At 39.4% G+C, this 20,103-nt stretch overlaps 1 protein-coding gene across 1 annotated transcript in view; it reads left to right on the top strand.

Moving 5' to 3' along the window:
* LOC107222964 (box A-binding factor) overlaps nt 1-18,718 on the top strand; it is a 60,075-nt gene extending 41,357 nt beyond the window's left edge. Inside the window, exons 4-8 of the mRNA XM_046734762.1 lie at nt 1,933-2,066; nt 2,836-3,168; nt 11,260-11,435; nt 13,891-14,215; nt 15,072-18,718. Of these exons, the coding sequence (XP_046590718.1) occupies nt 1,933-2,066; nt 2,836-3,168; nt 11,260-11,435; nt 13,891-14,215; nt 15,072-15,514 (1,411 nt within the window). The 3' untranslated portion in view covers nt 15,515-18,718. The remainder of the gene's footprint in view (nt 1-1,932; nt 2,067-2,835; nt 3,169-11,259; nt 11,436-13,890; nt 14,216-15,071) is intronic.
* Nucleotides 18,719-20,103: the final 1,385 nt, after the last annotated feature.

The following is a 20,103-nucleotide window of genomic DNA, read 5'->3' as shown; positions in this document are numbered from 1 at the left end:
GGTGTCCCATTTTTTTTCAAATATGCTCAAATATGTCGAGGATTAAGCGTTAAATTGAAAAATCTTTCTTAGAGAGATTTTTGGGTCTGGGACCTACTGCTGGGCCCGTTGTGGCCCAACTTTTGTTTTTCAAATGGAATCTCCTATTTTTTTTTTTTTTTGTCTCACTGAAAAGTGAGTGAATTGTACTCTCGGTCATTTTTGGTTTTCGTCTTCGAACAGGCCCAAAACGTGGTTCAAAATTTTCTTGTGAAAAAAGTATAGATACGTCGATCTTTGCGAGGAATTTAAAAATGAGAAGGTCTGATCTACGATGAACGGAATTTTTTAGCATTTAGAGGTGTTTAGGCGCTTGTTTGCATCGTTTTTTAAGCATTGCTAAGCGTTTAAGAACCGCCAACAATAGCGTTATCCGATCGAGCAGCCTTCCCGCGGTGTACGTCGGGTAACGTTAATGCCAGCTCGGTTCTTAAACGCTTAGCAATGCTTAAAAAACGATGCAAACACGCGCCTAAACACTTTTCGATGTTGAACAATTATTTTCAACTTCTTCGCAAAGATTGACGTATCGCCACTTTTTTCACGAGAAATCTTCGAACAACGTTTTGGGCCTGTCCGAAGACGAAGACTCTCACTTTTCAACGAGACATAATAAAATGCAATAAAAAATCGGAGGTTTCATTTGCAAAATTAAAGTTGGGCCTCAACGGACTCAGCAGTAGGCCCCGGACCCAAAAACTCGGATGCTCATCCGATGAACCTCACCTTCATACACAACAACTTCTGTCCGAAATATTTTTCAATTTACTGCTTAGTTCTCGATATATTTGAGCATATTTTTTTAAAACCGGACAACGTGTACGTCGTGTAAAATCAAAAACTGATTTATTTAATCTCGTACCTAAAACTTTATTTTTTTTTTATTTTTTGTTCAACCAATTTCTTGTTTAGACTGCGAATTTTTAGCTGTTGGTTTTTTTTTTTTTTGTTTTCCAGCTGTTAGTAATTGTTTTATTAATTTTTTTCACCTTCCTCACGGAATTGACGGGATTTTGAAGCAATTCGTTAACCGCGATTGTTTTTTCGAATTCTTTGGTTTCCCATCTTTCGAGAACCTCTCTTCGCCTTATCTTGACTTACTACACCGAGAGCCGGTAGGGTTCGGACCCTCCGTATTTTCCGTAACATATTTTCTCGGTGTTTCGTGACCGGACCTCCACGAAGTGCGATGCTTCTTTTTCTTTTCTCACTTCTGGTCTGACCAAGAATCCCGTAAATTTTTTCTTTGCTCAAAATCTTGTGCTTAATGTGAAGAGCAAGAACATTCCAAACGAACGTGGACACTAATTTAAGAAATATTGTTGATAATTATCCAGCAACGAAAAAAGGGGATAGATTTTCGAAACACGATCGGTAGTTAACGCATCTGGATAATTGTAACTCAGAGGCTGGGTGGCGGCCAGACATTTGAACTGAATTCTATATTCCCTTGAGAAGAGGCGTCGCCAGCAGTTGTACGTATAATTAATTAGCTGTGCAGCCTCTCTGGTGTATAATACGTAATCACGAAACTGAACTAAATCGTCTACCGCAGCCTTGCACGGCACGAAGATCCTCGAAGAATTGTCGATCAATGATCGAAAATCGATGTTAAAGTAGCAGCCAGATTTTACCTGCGTGTAAAAAAGAATCTCACCATTGTCGGACGATTTTCAATTTTTCCGATTGATTTTACTTCGCGAGTGCGGAAAAAGAAGAATCATTTGTGAATTTTCGGCACCAATTACAGACACAATACCGTAATACAAATTCCCGTTACTCTGTCGAACATCAAATGTTTTCACCCATGGTTTTCTTTCGTATATTCATCATACTCGTTAATACTCGTTTTCAATTTCTTTTTTTTTTTTTTTTTTGTTCGATATTTTGCAGCTCGTTCGCCCGAGGGATGACGGGGGTCGGTTCGATGAACAGCGGGGGCGGTGGAGGCGGCTACAATTTATCATACATGTCGGCCAGCCCCACGGAACTCGCATCCCCGACTCAGGCACTCTGGGCATCGCAGGGTAAGGCCGTGAGAAATCACGAGGCTGAAGTTAGGAACGTTAACGCAGCGAAACACGATTGAAAACATCATTGTTGCACAATTTTAGAATGGTTTTGAAGGAGTTGGTTTGTCAAAATAACGGTATCTTTTGTTTATCGTGGTTTATTAAATTTCGGACATTTCTACGAGGGTGCGGAGTAACGATTTTTCCTGAACACGCATCGTTACAGTAACGCGACCAACTTCGTCCTCGTGTCTCGAAAGCCTCGAAATTACTCCTGTAATTCGACTCTCCTCCGAAAACTTTCAGCCTTGGATTCGATCTTCGAAATTCAAAATTCAGAGTTCACTTGTTCCAGACTGTACGCAAAGCGGCCAATTCCGATCTTGGCGCCTTTAAAGTTCTTCGATGTTAGAAATTTTTCCATCACCATTTATACCCGAAGTCTCGAAATTTATTGCAGAAAGAGAAAGTTCTTGTCAATATTGAGCGGAACGTGTCTTAATTTCCGAAATTTCACCCTATCGAAACGTTATTTTTCGGAATCGTGCTTCATCGGAACCTTGCATCGTGGAACTTTGAGTCATCCGGTTTCCCGATCGTTCGAAAGTTTGTTCTATCAAAGTTTCGCAAACTTTTCAAACTCGCCCCAAAATTGTCACGTACAACCTTGTACTCGAAGTCTCAAAATAAATTGCAGAAAAAAAGGCTCGATCTCCAATCGTGTTCGATTGCGTTCTTCCCACGATCCATGTACGCCTCGTTGGCTTACGCGATAAATTTCCAGGCTTGTCCGGAGGGTTGCCGCTGGTGTCCGAAGACTACGGCACGAGCAAATCCACGGTGACGGTGCCGCACCAGGCGCTACCAGCGTTCTCCCAGCGCTTCGGGACGAACTTCCGTAGCTACAGCCCCCCCTATTCATCGCAGCAAAGCAATCCCGTTTCCGGTTGCGGGGGGACCTCGGCCGAGCCCGGTTCCTGGTCTTACGCCACCGCCGCCGCAGCCGCCTCCGGCGAGCACATGCCCGTGCAGTACGGCAGCCTTTCGACGACCTCCAGGAGGCAGGCCTCGAACCCTCAGGGGCAGCCGATCAGCGCCGCCGCGAGTCTCTCGGCAAGTGAGTTGACCATTTTCGATATCCATATTCTTTTTTATTGACCCTGTTTCTCGCTTATTCTCAGAGCATTTTTGTCCAGCTCGAAAATAATTCGGCTCGTTTTGTTTGGATATTGTACATTGATCGAACGATCGTCCAAGATCGCGTTGTAAATATTGCATAGTTTTTTGATCGACATTTTTTAACGAGATGACAGAAAAAAAACCAAAAAAAAAAAAAAAAAGCAAATCAAGAAATAAGAAAGAAACTTCTGAATCAATTTTAACAATTGCCGACTTCGAATGGCATGAGAAGTAAACAAGTTTGCAATTGGAATAATTATACCTATCGAAGAAAAAACGGATAGCAACTAATTTCTGTCCGAAACTTTAAAAAACAATATAGAAGCAAAACCGTTTGTCTTTCATGTTGGATTTTAGAAATTTTCCACTGCTCTGAGATAAATTTGATAAAATCACTGCATTGTAGATGTATTAATTGGGTGTACAAGAAAAAAAATACAACGTACGTCTGAATGAACGAACGAACGAACGAACGAGCGAATGACGGTGTGAAATATAAGAACTTTTTAACCTATCCGAAGGAACGACGTGTGCCTACATATTGAAAACATGGCTAACGAAAGAACAAAAAATAACCAAATCGTGGAAATTGAGAATGCGTTCCTTCCCCAAATCTGGCAACTGTTCACGGAAAACGATATTCGGAAAATCTTCAAATCTAAATCGACGTTTTAACGGCTGCTACGAAGGTGTATTACTTATTTTTTTTATTTTTATTTCTTTTCCAATTTTATTGTTTTTTTTCTTTCTTCCAAGAATGTTGAATCGGTCCGCGTAGCGGGTGCCTAATTTGTTTCTTCGCGATAGCGCGAAGGCCTGAAAATGTCGGGAGGGCAAAGTGGATGAGTGTAGTTTATATACGTCACATACATTAAAACCAAACAGGCGACCACATTGCGTCACTCCTAATGCGCCCAGAACTTCCAGAGCTAGAAGAAGCGCGGCGCCTTTTGATCAGGGCGGGAACGGGGGGAACGGGGGGGATGGGTGGGGGAGCTGAAAGAGGGAGAACTGGAAGTTGAAGTAGAAGTAGTCCGTCAGGGTGCGCGCGCCGGGCGAGATAGAGAGGGTGAGAAATGGTGGAAGGCGTCCGAGCGAGGGAGATGATTGTAAGAAGAGCGAAAACGAGAAAGAGCGAAGTAGAGAAAAATGGAAATGAAAAAGGAAAAGAGGAAACGAAGCAAAGTGGCGCTGCCCGCAGGAGGGTTTCTGGCCGTAGAAAACGCTTGTGATTCTCTCGAGATGCGTGTGCATGCCGTTCCAACGGCGCCGGCGTGCGTGGTGAGTGTCAAGTGTGAGGGAAATAGAGTCGAGGGAGAGGGACGGAGAGAGATAGGAAAGTGACGGAGAGGACGAAAGTCTGCGGGGGGTGGGGCGAACAACGAGGAAATTTGGTGGTTTGAGCCAGTGCAGCAGCCCGAAAATGCCTGCAGACGGTACGCGGAGTGCGTTTGTTCGTGATCGGAACGATTACACGAGAATTTTTTTTTTTTTTTTCTCGAGAGTTTATTTTTAAACAAATCAATTTTGATTCTATACATCGAATTACTATAACGGAAATCTTCATTTATTACTTGTAAAGCTTGCTTTTTCACGTCGATGAATAGTTCACGGGTCAACACGAATTTTGAGTCTGGATTCTAGATGTGAAATTTTAATTTCATCCACGTATTTTACTGATAGAAGAAAATATCGTTTTATTGGATAAAGATTGTTTTCGAAGAAAGCTGAATTATGTTTCGGATTTTTAGAAAAATTACTTATTTTCTCAAATGTTTATTACAAATAACAGTTAAACAAACTTCAGTTTCGCATTTAAATTTTTGAGTAAAAGTGGATTTTTTATTTATAATAAATGTTTGGGAAAATGTGTAAATTTTCTTAAAATCCGAAATATCGTTCTTGGTTTCGACAAAAGCAAACTTTATCTAACGAAATTACTTTTTCTGTTGTTAGTTACGTGGAAGAAATCAAAATTTGACATCTGGAACCTAGAATCAAAATTCGTGTTAGCCGATGTTACGCATTATTCCAATTCTCTCTCTCTCTTTCTCCTTTCACGTTTTGTTTACCCTGTTTCATGATTTTACACCCTCAGTTTAGGTCCGATCGGGTCAATCGATCTACATTGATCGGTACAATTGTCGTTTGGCAAGGATAAAAAAAAAAATGAAGAATTTAAAATATCCATGATTGAATAGAAATAAAAACAATATCAGAAAACCGTTACAGCTAAAGACCCTCGCGTTTCATTGTTCTTCTTGTAAATTTTACTTCTGATTTTTCCCCTGAAGCAGGTACGATAAACTAACGACAGAACGAGAAGCCCAAAAATTTGTCATGCTCGTAAATTATACTCGGAGAAGTCGATACAATATTTCACGGTTCGACCCAACATATATATATATATATATATATATATACATATGCGTATAAATAACACGAGGGACAGTTTAAGTCGGGGTAAAAGAGTCGAAATGCATTACTAAGTTGTCGTCTTGGATATACAGAGTTAATTCACAGCTTGAAGAGAGCCTGTAAGTCAGTCTCTCTTCGTGAGGGAAAAAATGACAGATGGAGAGGAGGAGGAGAAAGCAAGAGTGGAAAAAAAAAATCTTGGGGTTGTCGCATTGCTCAAGCTTTTTTTTTCGAATTTTTTTTCACGTACAAGAAAAATGTGAGAAGAAGAATAGGAAAAAACCATTGAGTGTCGTTTAATAGCTTGCTGTATAAATACTCGAATATAACTGTGATCAAAAAAATTCTTACAAATTGTGGCAAAGAGGAAATGATAGAATGAAAAAAAAGAAAAAAAAATATTAGAAAACGTGAGAAAACTGGCTAGCCGAAAGAAGTGGAGGAAACAATAATAGAAATGAATTAACGGCGGTAGGTGAAACGGCAAAATACTGCATATTATGGCCACGACCTAGTCAATCGCATCGGAATGAATATCTTAACTGCAGAATACAAAGTTACATATAATAATCACACACAGACAGAATAAGTAGCGTGGAATTTTGATAGCGAGTGGTTTGGTTTCGTGTACATATATGTATGCGTTACATATTGATCATGTATATTTATAATGATTGCGGATAGCGGTATCTAGTCGGTACGAGTTTATTGCACAGAGATACAGCGATAAAATAATTTTGTTGTATTTTTAAATTGTGGTTTGGTTAGCTACGAAACCGTCGCCTTCGAGATCGCCTAATAAAAATGTATGTAATGTTATATCTAATCATACTGTGCCGATACGATACGCGATATACGTGTGTTACACTTGTAACCACGTTTTCTACCAACAGTGAATAGGTTATGGTTTCAGATTGCGGTTAGTTACTTCAAATCTATCTGTCTGTATACGTATCTTGTCTTATTGTAAATAATTCTCGTATCATCAAATCGGTGTACAATCGAATCTCTTGCGATTCGATGAGTAAACTTCAATCGAAAACAGTAAAAGAAGAAGAAGCAAATCGTTGTACCGTGGTATGAAAATTTCTGCAAAATTTTGATTCAACTTTTTTCCTTATCTCTCGTTCGCTTTAATTAATTACGTTTTTCGGTCATACGAGGCATGTTTCCATAATCGCTTTTTGTTTTCGTGTTTACTTTTTTTTAATTAAATTTAACTTTTTAATGTAAATAAATCGTCCACGTTTACGCGGCTACGTGACTTACTTGAAAACAGAAAAAGAAACGAATAAAAAAACAATCCAACAGTTGCGATAATATTATACGAAAGATCGTACTTTGAGCTGAGTGAGTTTAATTTTGCCAATATAAAATTGGATAAATATTACACAGAATATAACAATAAAGTTGATCGTATGCGCGACTTAATTGGACGGTAAACGAAGAGAGAAATAATTTTTCAAATTCAAACGCACGCGCGTACGACAGATTTCACCGCGCATTAAAAATCGAATGAATTATCGAACAAAGTCGTTCGTCGAGGCTTTTGTAACGTTCGAAAAAGGCGTGTCGACAACGAACTCGGAGAGGCGGAGAGATCTTATCCGAATTGACCTGATATTTAACTATCGAGCCGAAGGCCTGGATCCCCCTTTTCCCCGTTGTTAACCCTCCCTTGAAACGCTTGACACTCGTCGACCCCGACGGATATATTTGGACGATGAGAGATCATTAAACGGTCACGTGTAACGGCTCGCCAGCAACGGCATCGAAGCCCCGATGGACCGTATTTTACGGTCCAATGCGCCAACGATGCGCTTGTGCAACTCCTACGTTCGCCGCATGTAACACGTGAAACGCAAAAGCGAACGCATATGTATGTATGCATACATGTGTGTATTCATGCTTATGCATACAGCGTATATGCATACGCGGAGCGGAGGAGAAGGAGTGAAAAATTGTATCGACTTCGGGCGCACCACCACCATGGGAAATTCTTATCTCTACTTTGTACGATAATAATCGTGTAACAAGTCGACGACGATTCTACGACGATACCGTGTCATGTGCGTTTGGTATCGAACGATGGAAGTTGACGAGTTTGATGAAAAATCGAATTACGTAGGGAAGCCTGCGTCGCGATAAAAAACGATAGTTGTGGAGATTCATTTTTATATATTTTCAAATCATAAAGAAAAAAAAAAAAAAAAATGTCGAGTCCTCGCTTTTACTGGGACTCGAGCGCAAGCTTTATGTACGTATAATACTTGATACTTCGCGCACATCAAACACCTACGTGTGTATTTTCCGAGAGGGTAATGTAACAAAACAGACCTGCGCCAGAGTTTTCCCATGAGGGCGAAGCACCGGTGCTTTATGTATGTATATATATATATAATTATGTATATATATATACGAATGCTCGAGTGGATTTTTTAAACATACTCGTTCTTTTTTTTTCGTACAACTCGCTCCTCTCTTCTTCTTCTTCTTCTTCTTAATTTTAATTGACTCGAAACACAAGTGCTGCTATGAATAAAGTCGAGACTTTGCCGGGCCTTTTTGAGAAGCAGCAGCAACATCGCACAATGAGCTGCGAGTCTCGATTAACCCTTTTAAGCCACAGAAGCCACTGTAGTGGATCCCTTCTTCTTTTTTTTTTTTTTGCATTTTCGGGGGAAAAAATACTTTGAAACTTTGGAATGATTAGGATTTCTTGTCAGTCCAGAATTGTTTATCATTGGTATAAATAGATATACGCAAAACAATACATTATTCTCGTGAATGTAATTCGCTAGGGGAGAAACTTGATAATAAACGTATAATAAAAAGGCTTGGAAATTGAATTGAATCGCGTGACAGAAAGGGTTGAATCCCGCTTTAAAAATCCCATGGAAACATTAAACTTCCACGAGGAAAGTGCGAACGAAGATCAGGCTCCTCGTCCTCAAACCGATCATCTTCGCACTCTCATGCGATGATGGGAAGACGACGAGGAGTGTTCCAGTGTCTCGCTGCTACCGTGCCACCAAGCGAATTCCTCAACCAAGACCGCGGTCTAATTGCGCGGTGAAATTCACGTGGCGGTTGACGCAAGGAGAAGACGGTAGCTCGTCGAGGAGCCGCGATTGGCGTCCCACGATGGAGTCGAGCTCCGGAAACCTGAGGCGAACTGCCCGACGACCCGGTGGAGGGTCGAGGTCCTCATCCTCCTCATCCTCCCCCTCCTCGTCTTCTTCTTCTTCTTGAGTATCAGCATCGTTTAGAGTGCAAATATACCCGGATCCGATTCCAAACTCCCTTCACCCTCCTGCGACATCCACCAGAGCATCTCGCTTGTCACTGGCGCTCGCCAATGTCGTCTTAGATAGTCTGTGAACTCCTCTACTCATCCTTGTCCCAGCCACCAATATCGGCTTACATTTAACGAACTTGAGACAAACTCGAAGGAGGTTTAAAGCGGGCTTTGATTCGACCGTTCAAGAGCTTTATTTCCTTCTTACGGCTTGTTCCGAGTCGTCCGGTTCCGAAGAAACAAACATTTGTAGCAAACAAATGCCTCCTCCTGGTTTAAGAAAAGTTCAAGTTAATTGTTGCGCCATTAGTTGTTATAATCGTTTCACAAATACCGAGTAAACCGTTATTTACTGTCCCTATGCGTACAGTGTTGTTTTTGCTATAAAAATCACAAACAAGCGATGAAACGCTTATAACAATATTTAGTAAAAATTCTCTGATTCATTTCCAAAATCGACGATCCTAACAAAACGCGAGTAACTTTTTTTGACAGCTGACAATAGACTAAATATCCAACGTTACTAACGCGATACAAATACTTTTCAGACAAGCTTACCAACGCAAGACCAACGCAATACGCGATATTGCAAAATTTAAATTTTTTCAACACACCTCCTAAGCCGGTAAAGTGGAAAAGCGTCTCTTGACGCTGAACGTCGAGCCCCCATGACCGCCATGTCGTTCGAACGAATTTGTATGTGAAGCGCAGACCGCGTGCATAAGATATTTATAATCACAGGCGCTATCGCCGCAGCTCCGGAAGCTCCGATAAGAGGCCCGCGTTGCGTTGGCCGCCATCCTTTCCTGCATTTCCTGCGGCTCTTCTCCCCCGTAGTTCTTCGAGCGTATTATTCACCCCACGTACGAACGCGCATTTAAACCGGTTCGTCAAATATATTTTCACGGCGCCCTCATGCATCGTTCTTGTGGTACACCTGCGCCGTGAATCGACGCCGAGCCGATGATTTGCATTTTTTAATATTTTTGATTTTCTTAATTTTCTAAAACGTCATTCCGAACGGTTCGGTAATCCAAAGATCGAAAGATCAGTTGCGTAAATCGTCATACGGACTTTTGGCGAATTGCAAAATTAGCAGCCAAACCTTTCGAACCTTTTGGAATTGGAAAAATGCAGTCGACGTTTATCCTCGTAATTCTATAAAAGTATCGGGACCTCAAGTTCCTTTACAAAATCCGAGCGAGAATTAGAACTTTTGGCTGCTGGCTTCAGCCTCGTGTGAATCGGTACTGCGGTGCAACAAGATTAGAAACGAGGTGTTCGATTTTGGGGTTTTTCAAATGCTGGTCGTGGGTAAGTAACCCGGTTAGGTTCGACCGCGACATCAATAATTCAATTCCCGGACTGCAGTCGTTATAACGATACGTTATTAGAGAGGCCACGATCTGAATTCGGAAAACTTGATTGAGGATTTTAATACCGCGCCCCGAGGCCACGCGGTTAAATTGCCTGTATCGAATGATCATTAGGTAGGTGAATATTTCGACATTTCGAGTTCTGGGTCACAGCGGGACGAACGTGTGTGAAATTAGTTTGTGAACCAAGTGAATATACTACTGATTACGATACACGAAGCGAAGAGACGACGTGAAACGGAGGGGAAAAATTAACAAAACGAAAGGACAAAACGAAACAGGTCAGTCCAGATAAACGGCTTTACCCGCTCTGCCTTGTGTCGTACTGTACAATACGATACAAGATCTTCGATAACGTCTTGCTTCGAGCTTTGAATTCCCAATTTTTGTCCCGCTGTGACGAGAACTCCGTTCGAATACTCGCTGCAAAGTAACGACTCGATATTAATTTAACCTTTCATTAAAGGAGGGGGGGTACAGCTTGGACGATCCAAAATCATATCTATTATTAGGATTTTTTTTTTTTAAAGTAAATCAAAATGCTTGGAGCAATTTGTGTTTGAGGACTTTATTGTTAATAGTTTCAAGAACATTTTCGAGTTTTTTTTCTCATTGAAATTAATGACAGAATGGCGGTATGGCGCGTACGAGTATCCTCCCCCCACCCTTAAGCGACGCGTGAATTTTGAATTTTGAACAGACGTTATCGATAAGTCAAAAACTGCGCACAGTTGTCAGATTTGGTAGATGCGTGATTGATTGATTGCCTGTTTGCGGGATTATATACCTCATCTGAAGTGACTCACTTAATGATTAGTTGTGAGTCGAAATGTGCCGTCAAACAAACAAACCAGAAAAGAAAAAAAAAAAAAAAATAAATAAGTAAAAAAAAAAAAAAAGAAAGCATTTGGCCAACACCCTAAACGGAAAACTTCAGTGCAAAACATCGACGCTGAGTACTTCTCGGAGGGTAGAGAATGCGTCAACTGCGGTGCAATATCGACACCGCTTTGGCGGAGAGACGGGACCGGACATTACCTCTGCAACGCTTGCGGCCTTTACCACAAGATGAACGGGATGAATCGTCCCCTGGTGAAGCAGCCACGCCGCCTGGTAAGACTGCGGGACTAGAAAAAACAAAAACACACGTCGAAAAAAGATCCCCCGCGACGTAAAGATAAAAAAATAAATAATTAGTACGTCATATTATTTTTTTTTTTTTTTATTTTTTTTTTTTTTTTGCTTTCACCTTCAACGAGGAAGGAAAATCAAGTTCCTTGTGGAAATCTGCCCGTGGTGTTGCTTCCATTTGTAAACATCCCGTGATCGGTCTTCTTCTTTTTCTTCTTCTTCTTCTTCTTCTTCTTCTTCTTCTTCTTTTGCCGTCCCCACCACCGCCACCACCACCCCCTTCTCCTTCCCAGCCCCCTTGTACTGTTGTTGTTGTTGTTATTATTATAACCTGCAGCCCGACCGACGCGATGCGAGCGGGGACATTGTCGACGGTAATTGTTGTTTGGTAGGTAAAAGGCGAAAGGGAGTAATCGGTGGCGCAGGGTGTTGTTGCGATAGTAGCCGATTGTTAAAACTGACGAATTTCCGAAACCACGAGACGAGCCCCACAGACAACCCTAACATCTCGACTCCTGTCTGTTTCAGTGGCGGACCAGGGCGTTTTCTACAAAAACTTCTGTGGGTATAGTAGCACCCCTCGCATCCACGAGGAGAAATCAAGCCGTCGTTTGGTAGGTGTCACTCCCCCAATCAACGTTCTCTCGCACTCTTCTCACTCGCTCTCACTCTCTACCTCTCTATATACCTCCATCTCCATCTCCATCTCCCCGTCCTTCATCTTCCACTTCCTCTTTCTCTCATTAATGCATAGAAAAGACATACAGATCGTTTTCATCCTCCCACGTTTCCATCCGTCCTCGTCATCGTCATCGGTCATCTCTTCTCGCAAAGACCTGTCCCGTTCTCAATCGGTCCAAAGATGAAAATCGAGTGCCGGAAAAAACTTGACGGTGAACGGGAAAAGTTCTTATCCACGTTTTACGGTCCCAAACCTAGGCTGCGTTCACACTTCGTGTAAATGGAAACAAGAGAGAGAAATATCAAAACGAAAAAAAAAAAAAAAATTCCGTTCAATTATTTCTCACCATTGTAATGTTATATTAAATATTATATATTACGCGAACGTGTGAACGAAACCGATTTCTCTGTGTGAAGAAATTACCTTTTTCTTAAATTAGTCCGATTACCTGTACATTCTTCTTTCTTCTCTTTCCTTCTTTTTTTTTTTTTTGTTCGAAAAGAAAAAAACAAAAACATTATACATGTTAAATATCGCAAGTAGTATTTTTTCGCTGTCTGATGTTATGTTTTCTATGCATATGTATGTATGTATATGTATGTATATATATATATATATATATATACATATTAACGTATACGCATGTACGTAGATACGTATATGTGTGTGTATATTTAATGGTAGCTTGAGGTGCCACTATACCCATGGTAACCGCCTCACCGTCACGAAATCACTGCACCGTTGATTAATTGATTACTCGATTACTTGGTTACTCAATTATCGATCAATGCCGACATTATTGTCCTTGTTAATTCTGTAATTGTTGTTTCTGTTGTTGTTTTTGTTGTTGTTGTTGTTGTTGTCGTCGTTGTTATTGTGGTTGTTCTTGTTGTTGTTGATGTTACATTATTGTTAATGGTGTCCTACTGTTTTATGTCGTTTTAATTTATATTTCATATGAATATCTACATATCGCCGTAGATGAATAATATGTGTGTATGTGTATGTATAATATTAAATTATACATTTTACAGGCGGGCTATGTGACTTCGTGACGGATGGCAATTTTCCTCAATCAGTTTATAAACTGAATACTATATTATTATTATTATCGGTGTTGTTGTTGTTATTGTTGTTGTTATTATTATTATTACTATCATTATTATCATTATCACTATTATTATTATATTGTTTAATCCTCGCACCCGACAATCAAAATTTTTTCCCTCTCTACGTTGTTTGTTCACGTTTTGTCCCCCCCGCCCCTTCAATTCCGCTTTGTTTTCTTCCACAAACTTTTGGAACTTCCACAAATTTTACGTCTCTGTGTTCGTTTGAAAAAAAAAAAAAAACCAATCCATTCATCCAGCGAAACTTTGATATTTTCGTTTTCTGTGCATAAACCATTTTCTCCATCTGATCGCCTCTTTCACGGTGTATAATAATAATAATGATGGTATAATTGAAAAAAGCCTCGATTTTACCGAAATACCGGTGAACGCCCGTGGAACAAAATAAGAAAGAAAAAAAAAAAAGTAAAAACGAAGCACAAGGACCGGAAATTTCTTAAAATCTATTTGAAAATGACAAAAATTGAAACGAAACAGCGCGACGTACGTGAAAGAAATTCTTTTTCTTCCGGTATTTCGGTAAGGGAAAAATCGAGGGTGCGTATAGATTGGAATATTACATTCGACGTAAGGTTGTGATTTTTGTACAGTTTGGCTTATAAATTTTTTAAAAACACATCCGCAGCATGCCTCGAGACGCGTGGGATTGTCGTGCAGCAATTGTAGCACGAGCACAACGTCATTGTGGCGTCGAAACGCGGTGGGCGAACCAGTTTGCAACGCGTGCGGTCTTTACTACAAGTTGCACAGCGTAAATAGACCCCAAACCATGAAGAAGGACAGTATCCAGACGCGAAAGCGAAAACCCAAGGGCGGGAACAAGCAATCCGACACCTCCTTGGTCTCCGGTACCGCCGCCGCCGCCGCCGCCGCCGCCGCCAACAATAACAACAACAACAACAACAACAACAACAACAACAACGAAGCTGCACGCATCAAGCTTGAACCGGGTAATTTGAATTTTTTCCAACGAATTTTACACGGTCAATTGTTTATTTGTCGATGCTTTCGAGACCGGATCTTGTACGAAAATTTGTCAACCAATTGAGTCACGCGTTATTGTAACGAGATGGCATTTCGTGGTTTTTGACTCGTTGATTGCGAATCCGGAATCAGATTTTGAGAATTCACGATTGTCCCAGCATCTCAGGTTTTTTTTTCAACTCGCGTTTACAGTTTCATTCGGAGCGAAACTCCCGTTTAACTCAAAATCTGGTATCTTATTCTTGATTATTGAAGTTTTATGAAAAGTGATTTTTGGCTTCCATTTGATATGTGAGTGAATGATACTCGAGAATAAATACAAACAGGAAAGCAGAAAATGGAAAGCCGGAAGCGTGTTTGGAGGTGTATCAAAGAGAAAAAGAAAAGCTCTCACAGGCAAAAGGAATGAACCCGGAATGTTAAGTACATTTCGTAAAGAAATTGTTTGTTTAATTTTGTGAGAAATATCGTCAAATTCATTGCGATAAAATGGTAGTGTTTTTCGTTATTGTTGAGCCTTTTTTTTTATGCAAGCATCGTGGATTTTGCAACAACATACCGTACGCGATGGAGGAAAATGAAAGTAACTTTCGGATTCGGCACACTCGAAAACATAATATTCACAAAAACATCCCATGCAGCTGAAAAAAAAACAAGAAAATAATATATTTTTACAAACCTGTTTAACGCGTGACTCGAAGGTTCGATATAACGTCAACCGTCTTACAATCGCAAGCCACCCGACTGTGGTCGTTTTCCTGTACAGATTTTGCATCGTTCCTCGACAAATTGTTGGTCATAAGAAATTTCTTCAAATTTCAGACGGCTCGTACGGTGACTTAAGAATGGCGCATTCCGGGGTAGCTCAGCTGCCTTACACGGCCACCTTGTACGGGGGTTCCCAATCATCGGGTAGAATAACCTCCTACCACCCTGGCAACGTCACGAACACCCTCTACTACGACATGATCGCCTCCCAGCACCAGCACCAGGAACAACAGCAGCAACAGCAACAGCAACAGCAGCAGCAGCAGCAGCAAATGATGGAGACGCACTCCCCGAAGGTCGAGTGTCCTTCGTCTCCTTGCGCGACGCGTTCCCCGGTCCTCGTTTCGGCCGGGCATTCGCCGGACCACCACCAGCTATCCTCGCCCCACATCGTGACCGTGGGGGGTGGCAGCGTGTCCCCCGGATCCGGAAATCCCAAGATAATCATCGACAACGGTCATCTCGATCGACCGACCGTCGTGTCAATATCGTCATAATCCAGCCGACGGTCGAGAGGTGATTCGTAACTCGGATTATTGGAAACTTGGTTTACGACGTGCCCGACGTATCCGATCATCCTGCGTCGTCTGTCTGTAAAATTATCTTTTTTTAAGGAAATTGACGAAGGGTGAACGGACAATGAGAGGCTAAAAAGAGAAAAAAACACGGCAAGGATCGAAGGAAAATGATTTACGATACATCGACGAGGCGAGGATTGACTGCGCTGGGACACGCTACGCGACGCCCAAGCTGAAATACGTTGTACAAAGGATGTGGGAAATTATCAAAGGACACTAAAATTTGCGTTTTTTGTTCTTTTTTTTTTTTTTATTTTATTCCTTTCTTCATTTCTCGTCTTTTGACAAAATTCTCCACACAGCATCTATCTTCCCATCAATTTTTTTTTTCTTCTCAATTTCACCGAGTTTCACAGATGTACAAATGTACCGTATATTTATTTCCCTCTCGATATTCTTTATCTTGCATAAATATATGTCTATGTACGTATCACATTCGCTGAACGAGACGAGAAGAAAGAGAAAAGAAAAAGCCCCGAAATCGAAGATGAGATTCAACGAAATGCGAATTGGACAGCTCCAGGTGATGAGAGATAAATTCGACTTTACCGGGGATTTAAATTCTTCTACCAGATGCTGTGTTAAGCAGACTTGGATGGATCTCAGACGTGATTGTCAGCAGGTGCTATCTACCAGCGATTGTTGGGACTACGATATTCCACGACGATACGGTAACAACAACGACAATCGTGATACGATAATGATAATAATGATAATAATGATGATGATGATGATGATGATAATTTCAATAACGGGATATTTAAACTCGATGAAAATTATTATCTGAAACAAAGTAATGAGGGTGGAAAAAGTTTTCGGCTCTTTTTTCCTCTAAATCTTACATCGCGTTGTATATTTTTGCCTGTTTGCTGTGTTACTATTATTATTGTTATTGCCGTTATTACCGTAAATGGCTGTATAACGTTATCGATAATCTTTAATATCCATTTTACGATGATCGTCGCGATCAAATATATACGTTTGTGTATGTATATATATATATGTATGTGGATATAAATATGATATAAGTAGGTAGAATAATATAACGAACACACTCTCGCGCGTGTGAAATACGACGCATCGATCGGACCGGATGTTTGGTCGTCGCTGAAAGCTTGAAGTAATATGTACTAGTTTCGTGCGGTACGATGTGTATGTGCTCGAATCATAATTGTAAGTCTGAGTTTTTGCGTTCGTGTTGACTTGATTGTTAGAATCGCCAAAGGATATTATATTGACGAGCCAGTGACGGTTTTGAGAAGTTTGGGTGTAACTGCGATATTCATAAACGAGGAGAGGAAAAAGTTTGTCGGATATTCGTAATTTCGTGTAAAATTTATTATCTACCTTGCGGTTTTGTTTTATTTTTTTTTAATATTTTCCCAACGATAATCGCGTCTCTCGGACCTTAATGGCGAAAAGAAAGTAAAAGAAAAATAAATAGAAATAATATCAGGTGAGGGAAAAATTTTGAAAGTTTTGATATTTCGAAGAATACGAAGAGACAAGGTTAATAAACGGAAGGAGGGTAAACATTCCGAGATGCAAATTGAATCCGCGCAACGTGCAGCGCAACATAACGTTTCAATGACAATGTCGTGACAATGAACTACGCGGGCTGCAATGGACAGTGATAATTTGTTACAAATTACGTTATTTAATATGTAGATAGATAGATAGATAGATAGATAAGTATAAATTTGTTTTCAACCATACATATACCACACAATATAAAATTAGTGACGGTAAGAACGGTGACAATATTGAGGAGTGAGAAAAGAAAGGGTGGCAATTGAAGAAATATTCATGGACTTAAACGAATCAATTAGTCATCGGAATTCTACGTGTTAATCAAATTGTTTTATTTTCTTTTTATACGTTGAAAATTTGTATAATATTCTCGTCACGCAGCAGCGCGAAATCCAAGCTTTTTAGTTTTTTACTCTTCGCGGCAGCACGAAGACAGGTTTCAAATTCTTTTTCGGAAACGCCTTGCGATTTCTTATCAACTCTATTTCATTATTTGTAATTGTTATCACCGTTATTACGCTGAAAACAGGGCTGTTCGCGAAATTGTGGTAATTTCATCCTTTATCATAAGTCAATAAAAAAATAATACTGATTATTATCGTTAGGTAAATTCGGATGCACATATTGCTATTATGTAGGTATAATTTATACTTACACAATTATAAATACCTATTACTTTATATCGCAATTAAGTATCCTCCGCTGATGAACTTGCCACAATAAATAATTTAATTTTAGAATCAATAATGTTATCGACAACGACAATCCAATCACGATAGTAAAAATCATGATAATATCAATAGTAATACTGGTTATATAATGCGAAATTTGCTGTTCCACAATTTTTACCAAAGACAATTTTTATTGCCAATAATGATAATAATGATAATAATGATAATAATGATAATAATAATAATAATAATAATAATATCAACAACAACAATAATAATAATATTAATAATAACAACGAATAAACAAATAAATCGCTGTCGTATAATAATAATGTTCTTGTTGAAGTGAAAAAGTTGAATAAAATTGAAATTGAAAAGGATCATCTACATGATAATAACGATAATAATCAAAATAAAAAAATAAAAAAAATTAAAAAATAACGGCGCGAGTGTAAAATCAAAGGTGAAATGACGACGGCGATAACAAATGAAAGGATTTTAAGATAGTAAATAAATACCCAAGCGAATATCATAAGTATACCAAATTTAAGACGCTATTCCAAACAAATTATCATGCATGTGTATGTGTGTGTTTAGGTGTATGTACGTACGATGCTGTAGATAACTTGACAATAGACTATAATTGTTACAGGAAAATACATACACAGATACATGCGTACACACACGTATATATGTATATACGCGTGTCTTTACTATATTTGCTATTATCGTACGTTAGTTTATACTGTGAGAATATATTATACATAATGTGTACAATTATGCAGAAGTACATGTGGAATATATAATTTTTAATCTATATTAATAACAACAACCGGCGATCATAATATGTAGATAATAATTAATGATAATTAATACGCGAGCTTGATTGAGAGTAATAATCAAAACAAGTCTATGCATAGAAGTTTATTTCATAATAATTTTAGCGCGAAAAATCTGCTCATCGATTAATCAACAACAACGATAATAAGTACTAAGATTAATAATTATAACGATAATAATAAAGGGATATATTTAAATCAGGACTCCGATCGACTCACTCATTAAACGTATATCGAAAGATCCGATTTGTATTGTTGAAAAAAATTAGATTACTTTTGCATCGGTGTGAAATGAAAAGGGAAAGCGATACGAATCGGGCGAATCGTTGACACGTATAATCTGGGGCACAAATGTTTATCCGTCATTTTATACGTGTATTACTTGTACGCTCTTACGCCAGTTAAACCAAAGCTTAAAGGTGGGTATGAAGTATACAAGAATCGCGTTTTACGGTTTGGTCGATAATACTTACGTACCTCATTTTACATCAATAATCTTGTGCAAAAAGTGAAGTGACATTGTGTGAAATTCACGTTTTCCTTTAAAGTAGTGACAAAATTTCAGCAAATGGGAAAATTTTTAATCGATGACGAATAAATTTACCCCGTATGCAATTTTGACGAAAAAAAAAACAAACAAGAATCGCGGCATATCGTTTGCGTCTTGTTCGAAGCCGAGGCTGACAAGCTTCAGGCTATGAATTTGTTACAAGTGTAAGTGTAACCTGCAACGATAATACGCGACATTATCGCGCGTGTATCACAATTATAATTGAGGCAATATCTGACGATGGGTTTATCTGATAAAACCAACTCTTTTATATATATATTAATATATATATTATTACATATATATATATATAGAAGCTCTCTTACAATTAGCTCCTAAACACATCGAAATGCGGAATCACGAAACGTAGTTTCGTATACAAGAGACACGGTATTGCTCTTTAGATCGGCGTCCGAGATTTAGGGTTTCGAAAATTTGGGGCAACGCATCGATGCGTCGCGTTATTCTTCACAAGTGCCTGCATGGCGGTGAGTCAAGTTGACTTGTTTACTTTTCTTTTTTTTTTTTAAGGTACCACTCGAAACATTTGTGACAAACAGTATGAAAAAAAAAAAAAAAATTGTCGTAAAACCTGGAGGAGGTAGAAAAATATTTTGAGGTCGTTATCGAATAATGTAATGTTTTTTTTTTTAAATTTATTTTCACGTCTACACCTTTTTTTCGTATCGTGGTCCAATTAATCGGTCACCGATCAACAGCAAACTGCGCCCAACGATTTCGCAGTTGGCTGTTCTCGTCTTTTATCCGAAAGATTAATCGTCTCGGAGAAATGTGGATAACAGTTTTTGTTATCGAAAGAGGATTATCGCATCACCAAAAATGTCCCTGTATCGTTTTCAGTACTGATTCTTTTGAACAACGATCAATTGGACCACGATATGAAAAAAATAAACTAAT

Source organism: Neodiprion lecontei, chromosome 3, assembly GCF_021901455.1.
Source record: "Neodiprion lecontei isolate iyNeoLeco1 chromosome 3, iyNeoLeco1.1, whole genome shotgun sequence".
Lineage (NCBI taxonomy): Eukaryota > Metazoa > Arthropoda > Insecta > Hymenoptera > Diprionidae > Neodiprion > Neodiprion lecontei.
This window is presented reverse-complemented; position numbering and strand designations above follow the sequence as displayed.